This window comes from Lycorma delicatula, chromosome 4 (assembly GCF_047948215.1).
Source record: "Lycorma delicatula isolate Av1 chromosome 4, ASM4794821v1, whole genome shotgun sequence".
NCBI lineage: Eukaryota > Metazoa > Arthropoda > Insecta > Hemiptera > Fulgoridae > Lycorma > Lycorma delicatula.
The window spans coordinates 74,125,719-74,144,262 of NC_134458.1; the positions used below are offsets into that span (position 1 = coordinate 74,125,719).

The 18,544-nt window shown below is 30.8% G+C and overlaps 1 protein-coding gene across 1 annotated transcript in view; it reads left to right on the forward strand.

Annotated features, from left to right (window-relative positions):
- The window catches only part of LOC142323560 (uncharacterized), a 37,509-nt gene extending 22,876 nt beyond the window's left edge, over positions 1-14,633 (forward strand). The window contains exons 7-10 of the mRNA XM_075363352.1: positions 237-307; positions 1,936-2,108; positions 12,485-12,668; positions 13,826-14,633. Coding sequence (XP_075219467.1) covers positions 237-307; positions 1,936-2,108; positions 12,485-12,668; positions 13,826-13,976 — 579 coding nt within the window. The 3' untranslated portion in view covers positions 13,977-14,633. The remainder of the gene's footprint in view (positions 1-236; positions 308-1,935; positions 2,109-12,484; positions 12,669-13,825) is intronic.
- Positions 14,634-18,544: the final 3,911 nt, after the last annotated feature.

Sequence of the window (18,544 nt, forward strand, 5' to 3'; positions counted from 1 at the left end):
CCAGACATTTCTAAAAATATTGCAGTTTATCAGCAACATATAGTGAATCCCATCAAGAATTATTCTTGCAAGTCCATTAATTAAAAACCTTTATATAGAAATGAAATTCTGTTTCTGTGTATTGATTTTTTTAGTACAAATTATTCATCTTTTAATTTATAGTAATTATAGATTCTCTCTATGAGGAATTTTCTTTACATTATGAATCTTGTCTATTTTTTATATGTATTTTTCAGCTGGATTTGTCATGTCCATCCCATTGGACTCTTCTTTACAACAGTAATCAACATGGACTCAGTTCAAACAGGTACATTGACTTAAATTAGCTGTCGACTATATTTCTATATAGACAGATTAATATTGTCTATCGAGTTGAATTTTTAAAATTTCATATATTTTTACAAATTACTGATTTTATAATACTGCCACTAACTTAAGTAGGCTATTTTTTTGTATACCAAGACAGTCATAAACTGAAATATGGTTGTAGAACAGTGTGCATATTAGTTTTTATGGTTCAAATTTATTATATTTCTGCAAGTTTTTATTCACTCCTGCAGATGGCAGTAGCAAAATTGAATCCTTGATGTGATTTAAAATTTTTTTATTGACATGTTAACCACACATTTCATCAAGCTAATGTAAAAATTAATTTTCTCATTTGACATTTAATTTTCATATTTTATTTTATTTTTATGCAAGTAGAATTTCTTTGTTGCTAACTCGTTTCTATTTAAAATGTTTTGAGTAATACGAATGCTATTTTTCATATTTGTAATTTATTTTATGTAATTGTACATATCCGGGTTCTTGAGACCTTTTTTTGAAAAAAAAGTATATATAAGTTAAGCATGGGCAGTACGTATACTAACTGTACATACTATATATACTAACTGCATATCAGCAGATATGCTGAGCTATAATCCTTCACTGCAGCTTATGACATGTTACAAGTGATTACAGAACCATTCTAAAGTGACATTGAATCTTATTCTCTACCCTTTAAAATAATCTTTTTTTCTCTTAGATTAAATCTTATGTCAATTTCATATGTGAATATATTGATAATTGTGTAGTAAATGATTAGAGTTAACTATCTGCATATTATTAATACTGCTTATTAATGTTTTGCAAAATGAGAAATAATCATAATGTTTGTTAACTGATAAATTATTGAGGTTAGAGTAAGTTTATTGATTATTGTTTTCATTAAATTAATATGTTTTACTTAAATTATTATTATATTCTAATGTGCAGTTAGGTATTCCTACTAAGGATACATAACTGGAGTGGACTAAACTGTTTTTCATTTACAGCTATATTTATTATTGTCATTAATACTCTGGAATTTGATGTATTTACCCATTCATTTATTTTTCAACTTAACTTATTTTAACATTATTATATATTTATTTATTTCATATACTTTTAATCTGTGTTCATGTTACAAAAATAGGTAAAAAAAAAAAAATGGCCTTTATATAAATTTTATTTTGTAATATATACTTAATCTTTCTTCATTTATTTAGTATTATTTTGTTTTATTTTAATTAGCATTAACTGTTTTGGTCATTAGCAATAAAAATATGCCAACAGCATACTGTGAAACTCTAACCCTTCAGTTCTCATGATGCTTCCTGGTACAATCTAGCTATAGCGGAGTGATCAATTAGCCAGTGATGCGGTTCACCATTTATTAACTAGGATCCATTCCGTTAATTATTAGCTTATTTTATGTTAATAATTTTATTTTGTGAATACATTTTCTTTTATTTTCATTCACCTCTAAAGTTTATTATGTATCTCATGATTGGTCTGTCAAGGTTTGAACCTCTGGTAAATGGGAAAAGTAGGTTTTATTCTGCAGGTATACTTACTTGTGAGTATTTTACTACATTAAAATTTTATAACAAATTTTGTTAATTTTTCTTGTAGGTTCCTGCACCATGTTCTCAGCTATAAAGGTCCAACATTGATATTTTTAAGAGGGGAACAGGATGTTGAGTTTTGTATGGCTGTTAGTGAAGAGTGGCATGAATCCCATCAGTACTGGGGTGGAGAAGATTCAATCATTATCCAAATTCTGCCTCGTTATCATGTTATAGAGAGTAAGTTTAAAAATGTCATGCTTGAATCTGGGTTGTTTTTTACACGACTGTCCATAAAGGAGTATAATGTTTTTAGGGTGTATGTATGTATGTTTGTTCCACCATAGCAGTTCAACGGCCGAACCGATTTAGATGCATGACCCCACATTGAAATCCTTATGGTATGGGGAGTGTCATAGGCTATATAATTATGTATGTTTAATTGTAAGTGCAAGGCCAATAAAAAACCATATGTACGATTCTAAATTGATAATCGAGATAGTATTTTCAGTATCGATTTATTTGTACCAAAAATAATTGTGTCTTAAGATTTGCTATGATATTGAATGAGTAAATTATGGTAGTAAAATTTATTTTATGATTATTATTATTGTTATTTATTATTTATAAACATTAAGAAAAAATCTTATAATATTTTGACAGGCAGTATGTTTGATAATGTAAGCATGATCTTTTTTCTTGCTCTTATTTGTTGGTGTTGCTTCTTACTTATCGTTCACAAACATTTAAGAAAAAAATCATATGATTTTTTGATGGGAGTATGTTCGATCATGTAAAACATGTTCTTTATTGCTAAATATTAACTAATAATCCCCTTCTTTAATTTAGTGAGTTAATTGAACTGGTAACGCAATTATTAGTTGTTAAAAATATTACGTTTCTAAAGTTTATAACTAATTAGAAAGCTATCTTGCCATAATTTTACGGCAAGTTGTGTATAAAATTTCAAATCAGTAAAAAATGTTATGAGATTAATTTAAAAAGTGACAATAATTTTTTTAGATAGAAACGTATATGGCTTAATTTTACAATCATTTTAGAATGACATTTTAAATATAATTAATAACTTGCATCTCATGTAAGAGATACAAGGTTTCTGAATCATTCAGATTGAAGCGTTGAGATGTGAGCTATTCAGAAATGACTCATTCATCTGATAATCTTTTTCAAATTTATCATTAGATAGATCAAATGATTAATTTTACTCATGTAACTGGTGTTTTTATACAACTACCCAAAAAGGAGTGTAATTGTTATTGTTTATATACAAATGCATGTACGTTTTGTTTCATCTCGATGGCTAAACCAATTTAGACGTATGACCACGTGTTGGAATGCTTATGTGACTGGGAATATTATAGGCTATATATCACATTTTTCTTTTCTTTTCATTATTATCAGTCTGTGAATTTATTGTTGTAAGCCAATTAAATTATTATTACTGGTGTTTTAAAATGACTAAGGTGTTTACATTTTTGTGTATTACTTTTGTTTTATTGATTACATTTTTTTTTTGTCTTCAGTCATTTGACTGGCTTGATGCAGCTCTCCAAGATTCCCTATCTAGTGGTAGTCGTTTGATTTCTGTATATCCCCTACATCGTACATCCCTAACAATTTGTTTTATATATTTCAAACGTTGCCTTCCTGCACAATTTTTCCCATCTACATGTCCCTCCAGTATTAAAGCGACTTCCAGGATGCCTTAATATGTGGCCTTTAAGTCTGTCTCTTCTTTTTAACTAATTTTTCCAAATGTTTCTTCATCAGTTTGCCGTAACACCTCTTCATTTGTCACTTTATCCATCCAGGTGATAATTAACATTCTCCTATAACACCGCATTTCAAAAGCTTCTAATCTTTTCTTCTCAGGGACTCCAATCATCCAAGTTTCACTTCCATATAAAGCTATACTCCAAACATATACTTATAAAAATGTTTTTCTGACATTTAAATTAATTTTTGATATAAGCAAATTATATTTCTGACTGAAAGCTCATTTTATTTGTGCTATGCAGCATTTTATTTTGCTCCTGCTTTGTCCCATCTTTAGTAATTCTACTTCCCAAATAACAAAATTCTTCTACCTCCATATTTATTCCTCTATTTTTATATTCAGTGGTCCATCTACATTATCTCTACTACATTTCATTACTTTTGTTTTGTTCTTGTTTATTTTCATGTGGTAGTTCTTGTGTAAGACTTTATCCATGTCATTCACTGTTTCTTATAAACCATTACTACTCTCAGCAAGAATTACTATATCATTGACAAATCGTAACATCTTTTTCTTTTCACCTTGCACGTTACTCTGGATCTACATTGCTCTTTAACATCATTAACTGATAATTCTATGTGAAGATTAAAAAGTAACAGGGATAGGGAACATCCTTGTTGGACTCCCTTTTTTATTACAGTTTTTTTCTTATGTACTTCAACTATTACTGTTGCAGTATTCTTTGCAATTGTTCTTCTGTCTCTATACTTAAACCCTCTATTTTTTAAAATGCTGAAAATTTTATACTCGTCTATATTATCAAATGCCTTTTCTAAGTCTATAAATCCCAAGTATGTCGGTTTATTTTTCTTTAATCTTCCTTCTATTATTAATTTGAGTGCTAAAATTGTTTCCCTTGTCCCTATACGTTTCCTGAAACCAAATTTCTTCTCATAACACTTCTTCCAATCTCCTTTTAATTCTTCTATACAGAATTCTAGTTAAGATTTTTGATGAATGACTAGTTAAACTAATTGTTCTGTATTCTTCACATTTATCTGCTCCTGCTTTCTTTGGTACATGACTATAAGACTCGTTTTGAAGTCTGATGGAACTTACCCTTTTTCGTAAATATTACACACCAGTTTGTATAATCTATCAATTGCTTCCTCACCTGCACTGCGCATTAATTCTGCAGGTATTCCGTCTATTTCAGGAGCCTTCCTGCCATTCAAATCTTTTAATGCTCTCTTAAATTCAGATCTCAATATTGTTTCTCCCCTTTCATCCTCTTCTTCTTGTATAACACGATTTTCTAATTCATTTCCTCCACATATATATATATATATATTTCTTCAATATATTCCACTCATCTATCGACCTTTCTTTTTGTATTATAAATCGGTGTACCAACTGTGTCTAACCCTATTAGATTTTACTTTATGTACCACAGAATTTTCCTTAACTTTCCTGTTTGCTCAGTCTATTCCAATAATCATTTCTCTTTCTACTTCTGAGAACTTTTCTTTATTCCACTCTTCTTTCTCTAGTTTTCACTTCCTGTTTATAGTATTACTTAATTGTCGATAGTTCCTTTTACTTTCTTCATCACTAGCATTCTTATATTTTCTACGTTCATCCATCAGCTGCAATATATCGTCTGAAACACAAGATTTTCTACCAGTTCTCTTTGTTCTGCCTAAGTTCACTTCTGCAGATTTAAGAATTTCCTTTTTAACATTCCCCCATTCTTCTACATTTTCTACCTTATCTTTTTTACTCGGACCTCTTGCAATGTCCTCCTCAAAAATCTTCTTTACCTCCTCTTCCTCAAGCTTCTCTAAATACCACCGATTCATCTGACACCTTTTCTTCAGGTTTTTAAACCCCAATCTACATTTCATTATTACTAAATTATGGTCGCTGTCAATGTCTGCTCCAGGGTAAACTTTGCAGTCGATGAGTTGATTTCTAAATCTCTACTTAACCATGATATCTATCCGATACCTTGTAGTACCACCTGGCCTTTTCCATATGTATATTTTTCTATTATTATTTTTAAACTGGGTGTTGGCAATTACTAAATTATACTTTGTGCAAAACTCTGTAAGTCGGCCCTCTTTTTCACTCCTTTTGCCCAGCCCATATTCACCCACAATATTTCCTTCCTTGCCTTTTCCAATGCTTGCATTCCAATCTCCAATCATTATTAAATTTTCATCACCTTTTATGTGTTTAATTGCTTCATCAATTTCTTCGTATACACACTCTACCTCATCGCCATCATGGGTACTTCTAGGTATATAGAAGTTAACAATTGTCTGCTTAGGTTTTGTTTTAATCCTTATTACGATTCTGTCGCTATGCATTTTGAAGTACTCTACTCTCTTTCCTCTCTTCTTGTTCATTACGAAACCTACTCCTGCCTGCCCTTTATTTGAAGCTGTGTTAATTATTCTAAAATCACCTGACCAAAAGTAGTTTTCGTCTTCCCACCGAACCTCGCTAATTCCTACTACATCAGCATTTAATCTATCAATTTCCCTCTTTAGATTTTCTAACCTACCAACCTTTTTAGACTTCTAACATTCCACGCTCTGACTCGTAGAATGTTATTTTTTAATTTTCTGGTGACTCCTTCTTTAGTAGTCCCCATCTGGAGATCTAAACGGGGGATTAGTTTACCTCTGGAATATTTTACCAAGGAAGGCACCTCCATCTTTATTATATGGGATATTATCTTGGGAAAAAAGCAGCTTTGCAGTACTCAGAAGATTGAGTGATGTTGATATGGCTGTTTAAGTCCTCCTGACCTACACCCTTAACAACTACTGAAAGAGCTGCTGCTCTCTTTCAGGATTCATTCATTAGTGTGGCTCTCAGCAGATACCTCTCTGATATGGTTGCACCTTTGGTCCACCTACTCTATATCACTGAGCACCCCCTCACCATTGGCAAGTTCTCATGATTCATAGAGGGAGATCGATTACATGTAGAATCAAAAAATCCCTTTTGGCACGCTGGAAGGTGGAGGTGAAGGGGAGGTAGATTTCACCGGTGCTAAGTAGGGGATGAAGAAGATTTCCACCTTAAAGTTAAGAAAAACTTTTAATTTACTCAATGTGACAATGGTTGCATATGAAAAAAGTTTTTCATGTTAAGCATATGACAAGCTCCATCTTACAATCCCAGCAATATTTTGGTCATCTCTTGCCATAAGGGTTGGTCATATCAAAAATTGTTTCAGGCAAAAATTTTAGGTAATGTTTAGAGGACTAACGACCACTTTAAACCTATTCGATACTGTGCCTATTAAGGGAGGTAAGATTTTTTTGTCTTCGAAATCCCATTTTTTTCACTCCCTGGGCCAGTGGTTAGTGATATTAAAAAAACTTTAGTTAGATAAGTTTTAAGCCCTTATCCAAAGAATAGTAGGAACTTTAAACAAATTTGATATTTTACTTAATAAAAAAGTTTAGCGTTATTTTGTTTTTTCGAAAAAGCTTTCCATTTAGCTACCCCCATAGTCTGATTTTGTCCATTAATGAACTTGACTGAGATTTTGGGTTATATTTTATGTATCAATTTGAAAGTGATTGGTGCAAAATTACAGTAATCATGTCCACAAGAAAGTGAAATGTGTATATAAACTTTTGAACTGACTGTGGTTTTGGGGTCTGGGGAATGTGAAATGTGAAGATATGTTGAAATTTTCATAAGTCGAATCATGATACCCATTACAATAAAATTTTCTTATGAAATCTACCTAAAACAAGTTACTGTGAGAAAGCAAAGCACTTTTGTATCATCTATCCATTATGTAGTTGATAGATGTATCCTTACTATTTTTTTGGTAATGATTCCAAAAAAAATTATTTTCGTTATCGTATCAAAATGAAATTTTTTTATTTAATTTTAGTTTACCACAAATAATGTAAATTTTAATTAGCTAAACTTGTGAGTTGGTTGTATCACTACTTAGCATGCTGTAATTTACAGAAAATATTTTTTGGATGAAAAGTCCTAGATATAAAAGGATTAAAAGGTACAAATATCTTGATGTTTGTACAGAGTGTATGGAACATGTCTATATGTTTTTCTGAAGGTCTGATTATTTAAATTTTTTAATTTTACATCTGTAGATAACATATGCGAAAAGTTTGTTCTATGTAGTAGATAAAATATATGTTTACTTGTGATTTTAGTTTTCTAAGTAGCATGCATGACAAGATATAAATTTGTAATAAACCAACCACTTAGAAAGAAAGAACACATAACAAAAAGTTATACAATTTACACTTAAGATATCAGTTTACACAAGACATACATTATTGTATATACCTCTGGATATATAATAAACTAGAAAACAACATTTATCTTAAAAAACTTATTGATCTCCAACTGCTAATACAATAAAAATCCTAACAAACAAACCAAGGCATTATTTTCACATTTCACTTATGTACAATAATCAGACTTAGTATTTACAAAATTTGCACTTAACCTCCTGGTCAAAGACGATAACATAATCTTCATGACCGTAATAGTATCAAAACACATTATACTTGTCCTTGACACAGAGAACATGATACAAAATGCAATAAAACAGTAATAATCTTATGCAAACTGAGCCAAATTCATATACTATAACGCATACAGTTTCATCAGCATAATGAATTGAAAAATCACCTATAAGCCCTTAGAAAAAAGTAGTCGCACTTCATCCAGCCTATATAAAAGTTAAAAAATGGAACTCAGTAACAATGAAAAATTACTATACATAATAAAATCACAGAATGTATTAAAAAAAGATTCTATCAAAATTTTATTATACAAATTAAGTAGTTAATAAATAACAAATAAATATTTTCTCAAAGGAGAAAATACCCCATATAAAACATTAAATCTCATCTACATTAACATTTAATTTCATATAAAACATTAAATCTCATCTACATTAACATTTAATTTCATAATTTTTATTTATGTGTACATTTTTTTTTACAAATTTACCATAAAATGTGTACACTGACAAAAATTCACAAATCTTTTTTTCTAGTCACATCATTTTTTTCTTTAGATTATGAGCACCTGTAATATAATTATATAATACTTAAGAAGAATATTTACAGAACATGTTATATACAAATATATTGTATCTTTAACTAGTTTTTATGTAACAAAAATTTTATACATCAGAATTTATGAAAAATATAACTAAACTTATAAAAAGCATTTTAATAACAAAAATAAATCTTATAAACAAATAGTACTGCAAAAACAGCTAGTTTACAAAATGAAATGTCACAAAAAGAAATGGACAAGAATGAAATGTCAAAAAACAATTGTTTTAAATTTCTATTGGAAAGTCATACATACAAAGAAGAAACATGTCTTTCAATCCAGCATCTAACAGAGTTCATTCTAGTTAAGATTATTGGAGTAGGATGGCAGCATGTGACAGTATTTCAAAGTACATACTGACTGTAGAAAAATATACTTAGGATGTAGTTTGTAATTGACATACTCAGTACGGCAAAATAAAGGCATGAATTTAAATACATTAACTGGATTCATTTGTTAACTATACATTAACTGAGACTCATTGACACACTGCACCCCTCTCACAAGCGAATTAGTTGTGAAATATGCCTGTACTTAATTGAAAACAGTTTTAGCAATACTTGTTAAATCTCTCTCATATTTCACAGTGAGAAACATTCTGACAAAATATTATTACTTTGTAGATGACATTATACTCCTGCACAGCATAAGATGATATGTACATCCATCAGCAAATTACAGTGCAGTTTACATTTCACATAATATTACTTAATTTTCTTGACCTCAGTGTACCCAAAATAGATCACTAAAATACCTTAAAAATGTGTAGGAAATACCTTAATGCTTCTAATCGCATCATACAGTGCCAACATATATCTTTCTTATGATGTTACATTGAATCATATGACACTTTGTCTGGTAGCAAGTACTAAATTATTTACAATAAAACTGGCACTGGTGACATGCTATGTAAAATGCAAGACAGAATAAAAAATGTACCTAGCAACAGAAAGTATACCATTAAAATAAATCAGTTAACAGTTATGTATAAAAATATTTTCAGGAAAGAAGGTTTTTGCTATGTTGCTTTCTAAACAACAAATGAAACAAAAAAAATTATACAGAATACTTATAAATCACTGATAAACATAACAGTAAGGGCATCCAAACTGAACAGTGATGATTGCATTAAATACTACATTTACCTGCTTGTATAAGGAGCACATAAAAGTATTTTGCACAAAAGAAGGAAATGTTAATCCCCTCATGGAAAACAAGATACATATGAAGTCATTAACCACAACATGCAAATTTTAAGATTGCATATAAAAATCAGTTTCTCAACTTAAGCAATATGAAATTTACAAATGCAAAGAATTCAACAACAATGATTAAATGAACAAACGCAACATAGGTAGATCTATGATTTGATTACATGAAGGATTTCCTAACCTTCTTAAGACATATGCCATTAGCATATATGCTCTTTCATCCAATGATGAAAGAGCCATTAATAATAATTAGCTCCAAAAAGCTGTTGACAAAAAATTTTAATATGAAAGCAAGTCATCTATTATTTAATAATTACATTTTAAAATCTTTTATCTTGGAACTAGATTCTGTCAAAAAATTGTTTGAGCCTGTTTCTTAAGGGTTAACTCTATTATTAGGGTGAATCAAATATAAGCCAGAATTTTTGTTGTGGATGCATGGCTAATGGAGAGGGGTGTGGCTTCTCAGTGTTATACGTAGGGATGCGTGGAGGGGATCCCACTCTTAGAAAGCCAGCTTGCTACTTTTTTCTAGTCAGTATCACAATGTCAGAGCAGGAGGTATCATCGCACATTGCGCAACATATTAAATTTCAGAAGGTGTAAAACCATCTGAAATTTTGAGAAGACTTCAGCTACAGTTCGGAGACAACACACTTAAAAAGACTCAACTGTTTGATTGGCATAAGTAATTTTTGGAAGGATGAGAACCAGTTTAATAAAATGAAGGTCACCAATGTCGCTTAAGGATGTGCTACTGCTGAAAATATTCTCACGGTTTGTTGTCTTAACGTGGATGACTGTCGATTAACAATTGCAAAATTGCTTCTGAGATCAGAATAAGCTATGGTAGTCATTACTGGCGATCTTGGATTTAAAAAATTGGCAGCGCAATGGGTCCTTCATCTTCTCATTGAAGGTCAGAAGCTCTATCGGCTAGAGGTGTGCCAGCAGGTTGTTGAGTCTGCCAAGCTGAAGGAGAATTTTTTTTGCATCGAATCATGACCTGCAATGAAACTTTGGTACACCATTACACCCCAGAATCAAAACAGGCAAGTATGAAGTGGCGAAAAAAGGGAGAAACTGGACCTATTAAAGCCAAAACTTGACTGTCAGCTGGAAAGGTTCTGGCCACAGTATTTTTTGATTTCAAAGGAGTTTTGAATGTTGATTTTCTCCATGAACATCGTTCAGTGAATTTTGCATACTATTTCCAACTTTTAGACAAAACAAAACTCTTACATCGTCAAAAAAGATGTCATTCTGCTTCTTTACAACGCTGTGCCCCATACTGTGGCTGAAACTCAAGAAAAAATTAAACCCTTATTCTTAACTACACTGGAGCACCCTCCATACAGTTCAGACATATCGCCCTGCAATTGTCATTTGTTCGGGCCACTAAAAGCACTTGGGAGGCAGAAATTTGAAGACAATGCTGCTTTTGAAGCTTTTGTACACAATTGGTTGACGTTATGTCCACCTTCATTTTACAGTAGTGGGATCAAAAAGCTACCTATCTGCTGGGAAAAATGTGTTTACAAAAGAGAAAATTATGTAGAAAAATTATATTGTACGTATATTTTTATGTCTTTCAATAAATTACAAAACAAAAATCCCACTTTATATTCGATTCACCCTCATAGCAGAATGTAAAATAAAACCAGTAACTGCTGGAAACATTGCTTATATTTTGGCAGCACTGTCATAGCTATACTAATATCCAATTTGTTGTAAGTTTGAAAAATCAGAATATGTTTGTATAACTACCAAAAAAAACCACCTATAATCACTCCAATTAACCAAAAGCTTTATACAAACTTACTAATTTACATAAGAAGCAATTTTCAAATGTGTTAACTCATAATCAGTTACTTAATACTATCTCGGGAAATGAATTTTCTCTTTCAACTAACTGATTATTGGTTATAACATACAACAAAAATACAGGTCAGAATAAAAAAAGTCACTAAAATAAATCAATTTACAGTTATGTATAAAATAATAGATTTGAAAAGTGTCTTTAATGCAAATTGATAAGTTTACATTGAGCTAACTTCTAATTTGGTGTCTTTATGAATGTTATTTTTTATAGTTATTTGTTCCAGTAGACTAAACATGTTGAAAAAAAATTACATATTTGTATAATCCATGCCTAAATTGGGTCATATAATATTTGTTTATTAATTGTCTGGTTGAATAATTTGTTTATTTTGCCTGGTTAAAGTAAAAAGTGTGCACATGAAATAACTTTAAACTATTGAATCTGTTACACTGATACAGTACAATTAATAAAGTTATATATTTTTCATTTTATTAGGCCATAACCTGTTTCAAAGAAAAACTTTATATAAACAACATTAATTTTGCATCAAGAACACCTATTTATTAATGTATTGAGTTACTATAGATATTATTTGATCTATTATAATGATTTACACTAACATTGGCATTTCCAGATCATCATTATTGATTAATATATATTATTTATTTGTATCTTGTTATATAAAAAAGAAAATAAAAAAAATTATATCAATTTTTTTCAGAGGGCCCAAAAATGATTTACTTAAATTTTTCCATTCGTGGCTATCCTCATGGAGTAAGAGCTGGTACTGATCCTAGAAAACCTTCTGTATCAATAAATGAATCATTTAGTCAGATAACATATTGTGGTATTCCGTACACATTGTTCAATGTTGAAGTATGGGGTTGTGGTACTCCACAGAACAGGTATGTTTTTTAAAAATTATTAGTTAAAATGTTTTGTTTTACCCTTTCTTGGTGATTTTTAATAAAGGCAGTGAATTGACAACATAGTTAATGAGAACCATGGTTTTGTTCAAATCTTAATTTAAATTCATTTTTCCCCCAATAATGTACTATAAATTTGAAACTTGAAAAATTTAATGAATTAAAATTAGTTGGATTATAGTTGTTTATTTATAAGTTCTGAGTGCGTTATGATTTTACAGTTAAATCTATAGCCTATTTCTAAACAGCATTTTGAGTAAAAAAAAAGTATTAACACATGCAAATTGACTGCCATTAATTAGGCTTTGTGTGTTTAAATGTCAGCAGTACCTGACAGAATGTCAGTAGTATTGAAATTGGGCACAATAGCTATTCATTACTGGAAATGTATTTTAAGCTGTATGTGTGGAAAAGGACTGTTGTTTTTAAAATATAGTTTAAAAATTAAACTTCAGATTGGGTAGAACATATTAAAATTGGGATACACCTAGCCACAATGTAGACAGTCCTCAAACTTTCACATTATATTAAAGCTAGGAAGGGTTGAACAGTTTTCTCAAGTGTAAGTACTCGCATACATTTTTGGATATTATTCTTTAATAACTTTGAATAATAATTTACAGATGTAAAAGATCATACCAATCTTCATGCATATATTGTATTTAAGAGTAATATTATTAATGCATACAGTTTAGAAGTGAAGTATGTACAATTGATGTAATCCTCTTAACTGCAGTAATTACAACATACCCTGTTTGTTCTGGTGTAACAAGCATTAAATTATTTTTTTCATAAAAAATAAAAAAGTGAATGTAGGCTTGTGTTAGTTATGCCTGAATATGATTTTGAACAGATGTATCCGTTCAAACCAACTTTTATTATGTCCGAACTAAAGTTTCTACTTCAAAAAGAGTGACACTTTCTGACACACCAGGATGTTAGATTTTAAGTGAGCATATTTGTCTGTTTAAGACTTTTATTGTATTGAGTTTTTGTCCTTTATGTTAAGATCTTAAAATGTTGTCATGCTCTTTTTCTGTGTTTAGTGATCTACCTGTTTTTCCAATTTCTCTGTGTTTTGTTATTTATGAAAACATAATGATTATTTGCATGTTTTTGTCAATAAATGTTTTTAGAGAGGTACAGCTGGATATTAGAAAATGGGAAGTGAAACAAGCAGAAAAACAGAGGGCAGTGAAAATGAAATCTAGTGACTGGATTGATCATCCAGACCGTTACTTACTGGAACTTGCTGGGCGAACCAACTATTCAGATTCATCTCATTGACTGCTGCTTTATATTATGAATTAATTAAATTAATTGTCTTTATACAGCATTCCATTAATTGGCAACAATCTTAAATTATTCAGAGAACTGTTATGAACATTTTAGAATTAACTTTTGTACTTAGCTATGAAAGCCTGCAGTTTTATTGTGGGTCAGTAATTGTGCGAATAGAAAAATAACATTGTAAAAAACTGGAAGTACATATTTTAAGTTATTGTAAATTGATGCGTTGTAATTATATTAGTCAAAGATGGTACTTAAATTGCCATGTATAGCATACTTAATTACAATAACCAGTATTAATTGTTCAGTATAAAAATTTAGTATGTAATATGTAAATTTTAATGTGCACAGATATGAACTTGTATATTTGTATATAATTTGAATTACATATGCTTCAAATAAATTTTACATCATAGCTTTAAATAATTTATGGCAATTTTTGTTTGCATTTAAACACATTGTGATAAAATCTGCCGTGATTGTATCAGTATAACTAGGTTGTAACTATTTTATTTTAATGATTTCTGCAAAATGAAACTATTGAAGATTATTTATTATATTTTAACATAAATTGATTTAGTATTTGTGTAATTTTAGCATCAAAATTGTGAATTAAGTCTGTAACATAAATGATTTAAAAAATAAAATTATATTTCTTCAAAACTTATTTAGATATTTCTTATCCAAATCTGTTTCGTTTACAATTTATATAATAAAAACATGTGCATCTATCCATATACAAATGCTGCATTGTTACCTTAAAAAAATATATATATGTATAACATGATTGCATTGTTAATAATGATTTCTGGAAAGTGGCTTAACCCTTTGTGGGCAGTGGTGTTTTATGGCTACAGGTGGAAGACATTTAAAAAAAAAAATTAATGCAAAAACTATTTAGTAAACTTAAAACATGCATTCATGCATAAAATCAACATATACATTGTGTTTTTTGCTGAATTCTCTATCAATCTGGTTCAGGAACACTGTTTAATTATCTTGTGAGAAAACGGAATAAGTCTCACTGAGCGCACTAGAATTTGCTAACTATATGTGATGATTTTGGTTATGATCTACATTGAGTTTTCATGTAAAAGACACTGAATAATAATAGTAACAGTAGTAACATTGATGGTAATATAAAAACAGTTTTCAAGAAGTAGTGCACCTAGGCAGGGAAGAGTATATTATGATTTTATTATAATATAAATATTTTTACTTATTTCCTTCTGAGTTTTTGTCTCGAAAATTTTGTTTGAATTCAAACGAAGCAAGCTGAAAATGAAGTTTTGGAAGGAGCAGTTTGTAAACAAATTACTTAAAAATTAGCAAAAAACATGAAAAAAAATAATGCACATGTCTTGTTAAATATGCATGGTCATTGAACTCATCTGATAACTGTAGTAAAATGGTTCCCAATCACGTATCAGGAATTCCTGTCTCAAAATGACTGAAAGAATATCTCCTGCCATCTCTCTTGGAATTTATATGCAACTACATGAAGACAAATAGCCAGTCACATTCAGAAGCCCATATATGGGTTTCCGCCCTCCAGCGTAAGTACATATATGGTAGCCCATATATGGGTTACCTGCAAAGGGTTAAAATGTCAGTATTTATAATATATAAAACCACAAAGTTTGCCAAATCGTACAGATGTGTTTGATCGCTATACTAACATCTTGCTATATATCATACAGAGTAGCGTTTTAGTCGGGCACTGCTTTTTGCTATGTTACAGTGTTCATAAAGTGACGTAACCGTATGGAAGAATGTTTCCTTCTTTTGTTACATGTTTAATTGAGGAAAAATGGGTTACACAATGGAGCGGAGTATATTCATTGTCTCCCAATACATTAGATGTGCCAGTTATATGCCCAGACCCAGAATGCTTTCACAGAACATTATGGTGTAGATGTACCAAATAAGTGCTCCATCAAGCGGTTGTATGACAAGTTCCAAGAGGCAGGGAATGTGGCAGATGCAGCCAAAAGTGGTCGACTGAAAGTGCTAACACCAGAAAAGTTGATTGATGTGCAAGCTGACTAGGGCAGTTAGAATGAGCACATGACACTGTCGGTGGGATGGCAACTGCGTTACTGAGGGCATGGATCCCATGCAGCCGTGAGGTGTAGTGGCATCTCGACGATGGTTAAAAGAAAGTAAATGTCACATGGAACTCTGCAATGAGCTGAGTGAGAGTAGGTCTGTACGCCTCTCCCTTGTAGACCAGACCGGAATCTGTAAATTAACCTAAGTCAGGGGTATGAACCGAAGTTGAGTTCACTAAGGGAACTAGGACTAAATTTCATTGATGGGTACAACATTTTTGTAGTATGTTGTTGTTAATTTGCCTTGAATTTTGAGACATTTACTAGAAATTGGTTCAATAAAAGTGGAACTAGGCGTGGGGTTCGTGCTTCCACAAATTCGGTTAGCTAGTTCAGAGGGCAACGATGTAGGACATTCAAGATGTCCAGACAAGGCCTACAGCAAAGGCAAAAGCTGAGTATAAAAATAATCGATGTAAATGTCTACAGAGGCATTTAGATCAGTGGCATCCCAACGAGGCCTGGCTTATTACTATGAGATGTGAAACATTAGAGGGTGAAAGACGACTCCTGTTAAAGCCCATCAGGGCTAGGAAGGGGGGGGGGGTGACCAGAAGCATCACAAGGTGGGTGTCTTTCCCTATGGGGTTGGGATGATGTGCAAGCTGCATATTCTGTTGGTCCCAAGAAGTCTGTGTGATACATAACTAACTAGCTGGTCTGGTTTCTGATGGTAATGCCCACAAGGTACTGCACAAGTGTTTAAAGATGTGTATTCGTACAGAATTTGCTTTGTTCATGAGTTATTATCTGCAGACACTGAAAACATGTAGCTTTCTGTCAGTGGTTCGTCATCTGTAACCCCAAATGGGGAAAAACTCTATGACTGGTTTTGGTCTGATGTGGCATGGATACCTTGATGGATACATGAATGCAAAGAATTCATGCATTTGGTGTATGGAAAATCCACATCAGTTGCACGGACAAAAAGTAGATGCTTGGTGTGCAATGTCACGTAGCCAAATCTCCATGATATTCTTTCACGGCAAAGTGAACAGCGAGTGCTACATACTGATGGTGGAACAATTTGTAAACACTATTACTGCACACCAACTAGATTAAATAAGCAGGTATGTGATCCTTTTTTGGAGGATCTGATTGATTAATGTAAAACTTTTAAAGATATTTTACATTTAATACAACTCTTTATTGTTTAGATTTATGAAAAAAATTATTTAGATTAGTGGATTAAATAAATGGACACATTGTAGCAAATATGTTAATGAACTGTTTATCATGAAACAGGTTTTTAATTCCAAAACGCTGTTGTGTTTTACAAACCTTTGAAGTAGGCACCTTTCTGTCCACTTTTAAACATATTTAGCATCATTAATTCTTTTCTTCAGAGTTTAATGAAATTTGACACATTCTTCTGTTGAAAAGAAACTCTTTTAATTATGATGTTACTTATCGACACTTACCAAACTTGTGAAGTCTGAAATGCAATATAAGCTTTAACATGAGGAGGTCCAGTTATCTTCCTCAGAATCATTCTCAGTTTCTTTCATGGATAATTCAATTTCATTCTTGTTTAAAGTAGTAATTCTACTCTATTACTACCATCTTCTGACCACTCTAACATCTTTCTTACAGCAATCTTATTTAATATTTATACTTCATCATCAGGTTAAGTTTGATTGTTTGTTTGTATTACAATTATGAAAGGCTACAATTTAGTTTATGATACCTTCATTAAAACTATCATAATTTCTCTTTTTTTGTGTATTTTATAAAGGAAATGTTAGTAGGTCAATTTTTATAAAGCCCAGAGGTATTATACACATTTAGATAGATATATTCATACAGTGCAATAATAAAATGATTTTTATTTTTTATGGTTCAAATTTTTAATGCTTTATTGTAGTGCATCATAACTTAATAATTATTGTTTAGAAAATGCATAATAATTGTTTCTAAACTTTTACAAAACTGTTAATTATTCATTATAAATTTATACATTCTATATTTAAGATATTTATATTTTTGTTCTTGTAAATGTTTAGTTGCTTGTCATAATATAAGACTATTATTAGGAAGTGCTGGATTGAAAGCTGCTTTAAAAACATGTTTTGGGAAAAGGCTTTTAAAAAAAAATTGGTAGTGGTTGTATTTTGTAAATTTTAACTAGTTTAATAAATGATGGAGGATCATTACAAATCTAAAAAGTGCAGTTCAGGCTTGAAATGAACATAAAGGTCATAAAGGTAAGAAATTAAAAAAAAAAAATTCAAATAAGATGGATCCAATTTCACTTTCAGATGATTGCAAGTGTGATATCGAAATACTGGAAGAACCCTTTTCAAACTATATTTATGGTAGCTTGGTGGTAGGAAAAGAAATGTTAATTTAAGCCAAAAATCATTTCTTTAAAAGATATATTTATTTTTTCTGGTGCCCCATCCAAGCAGTTTAAAAAGAATCAGATATCTGATAATAATTTTTACAATAAAGTTC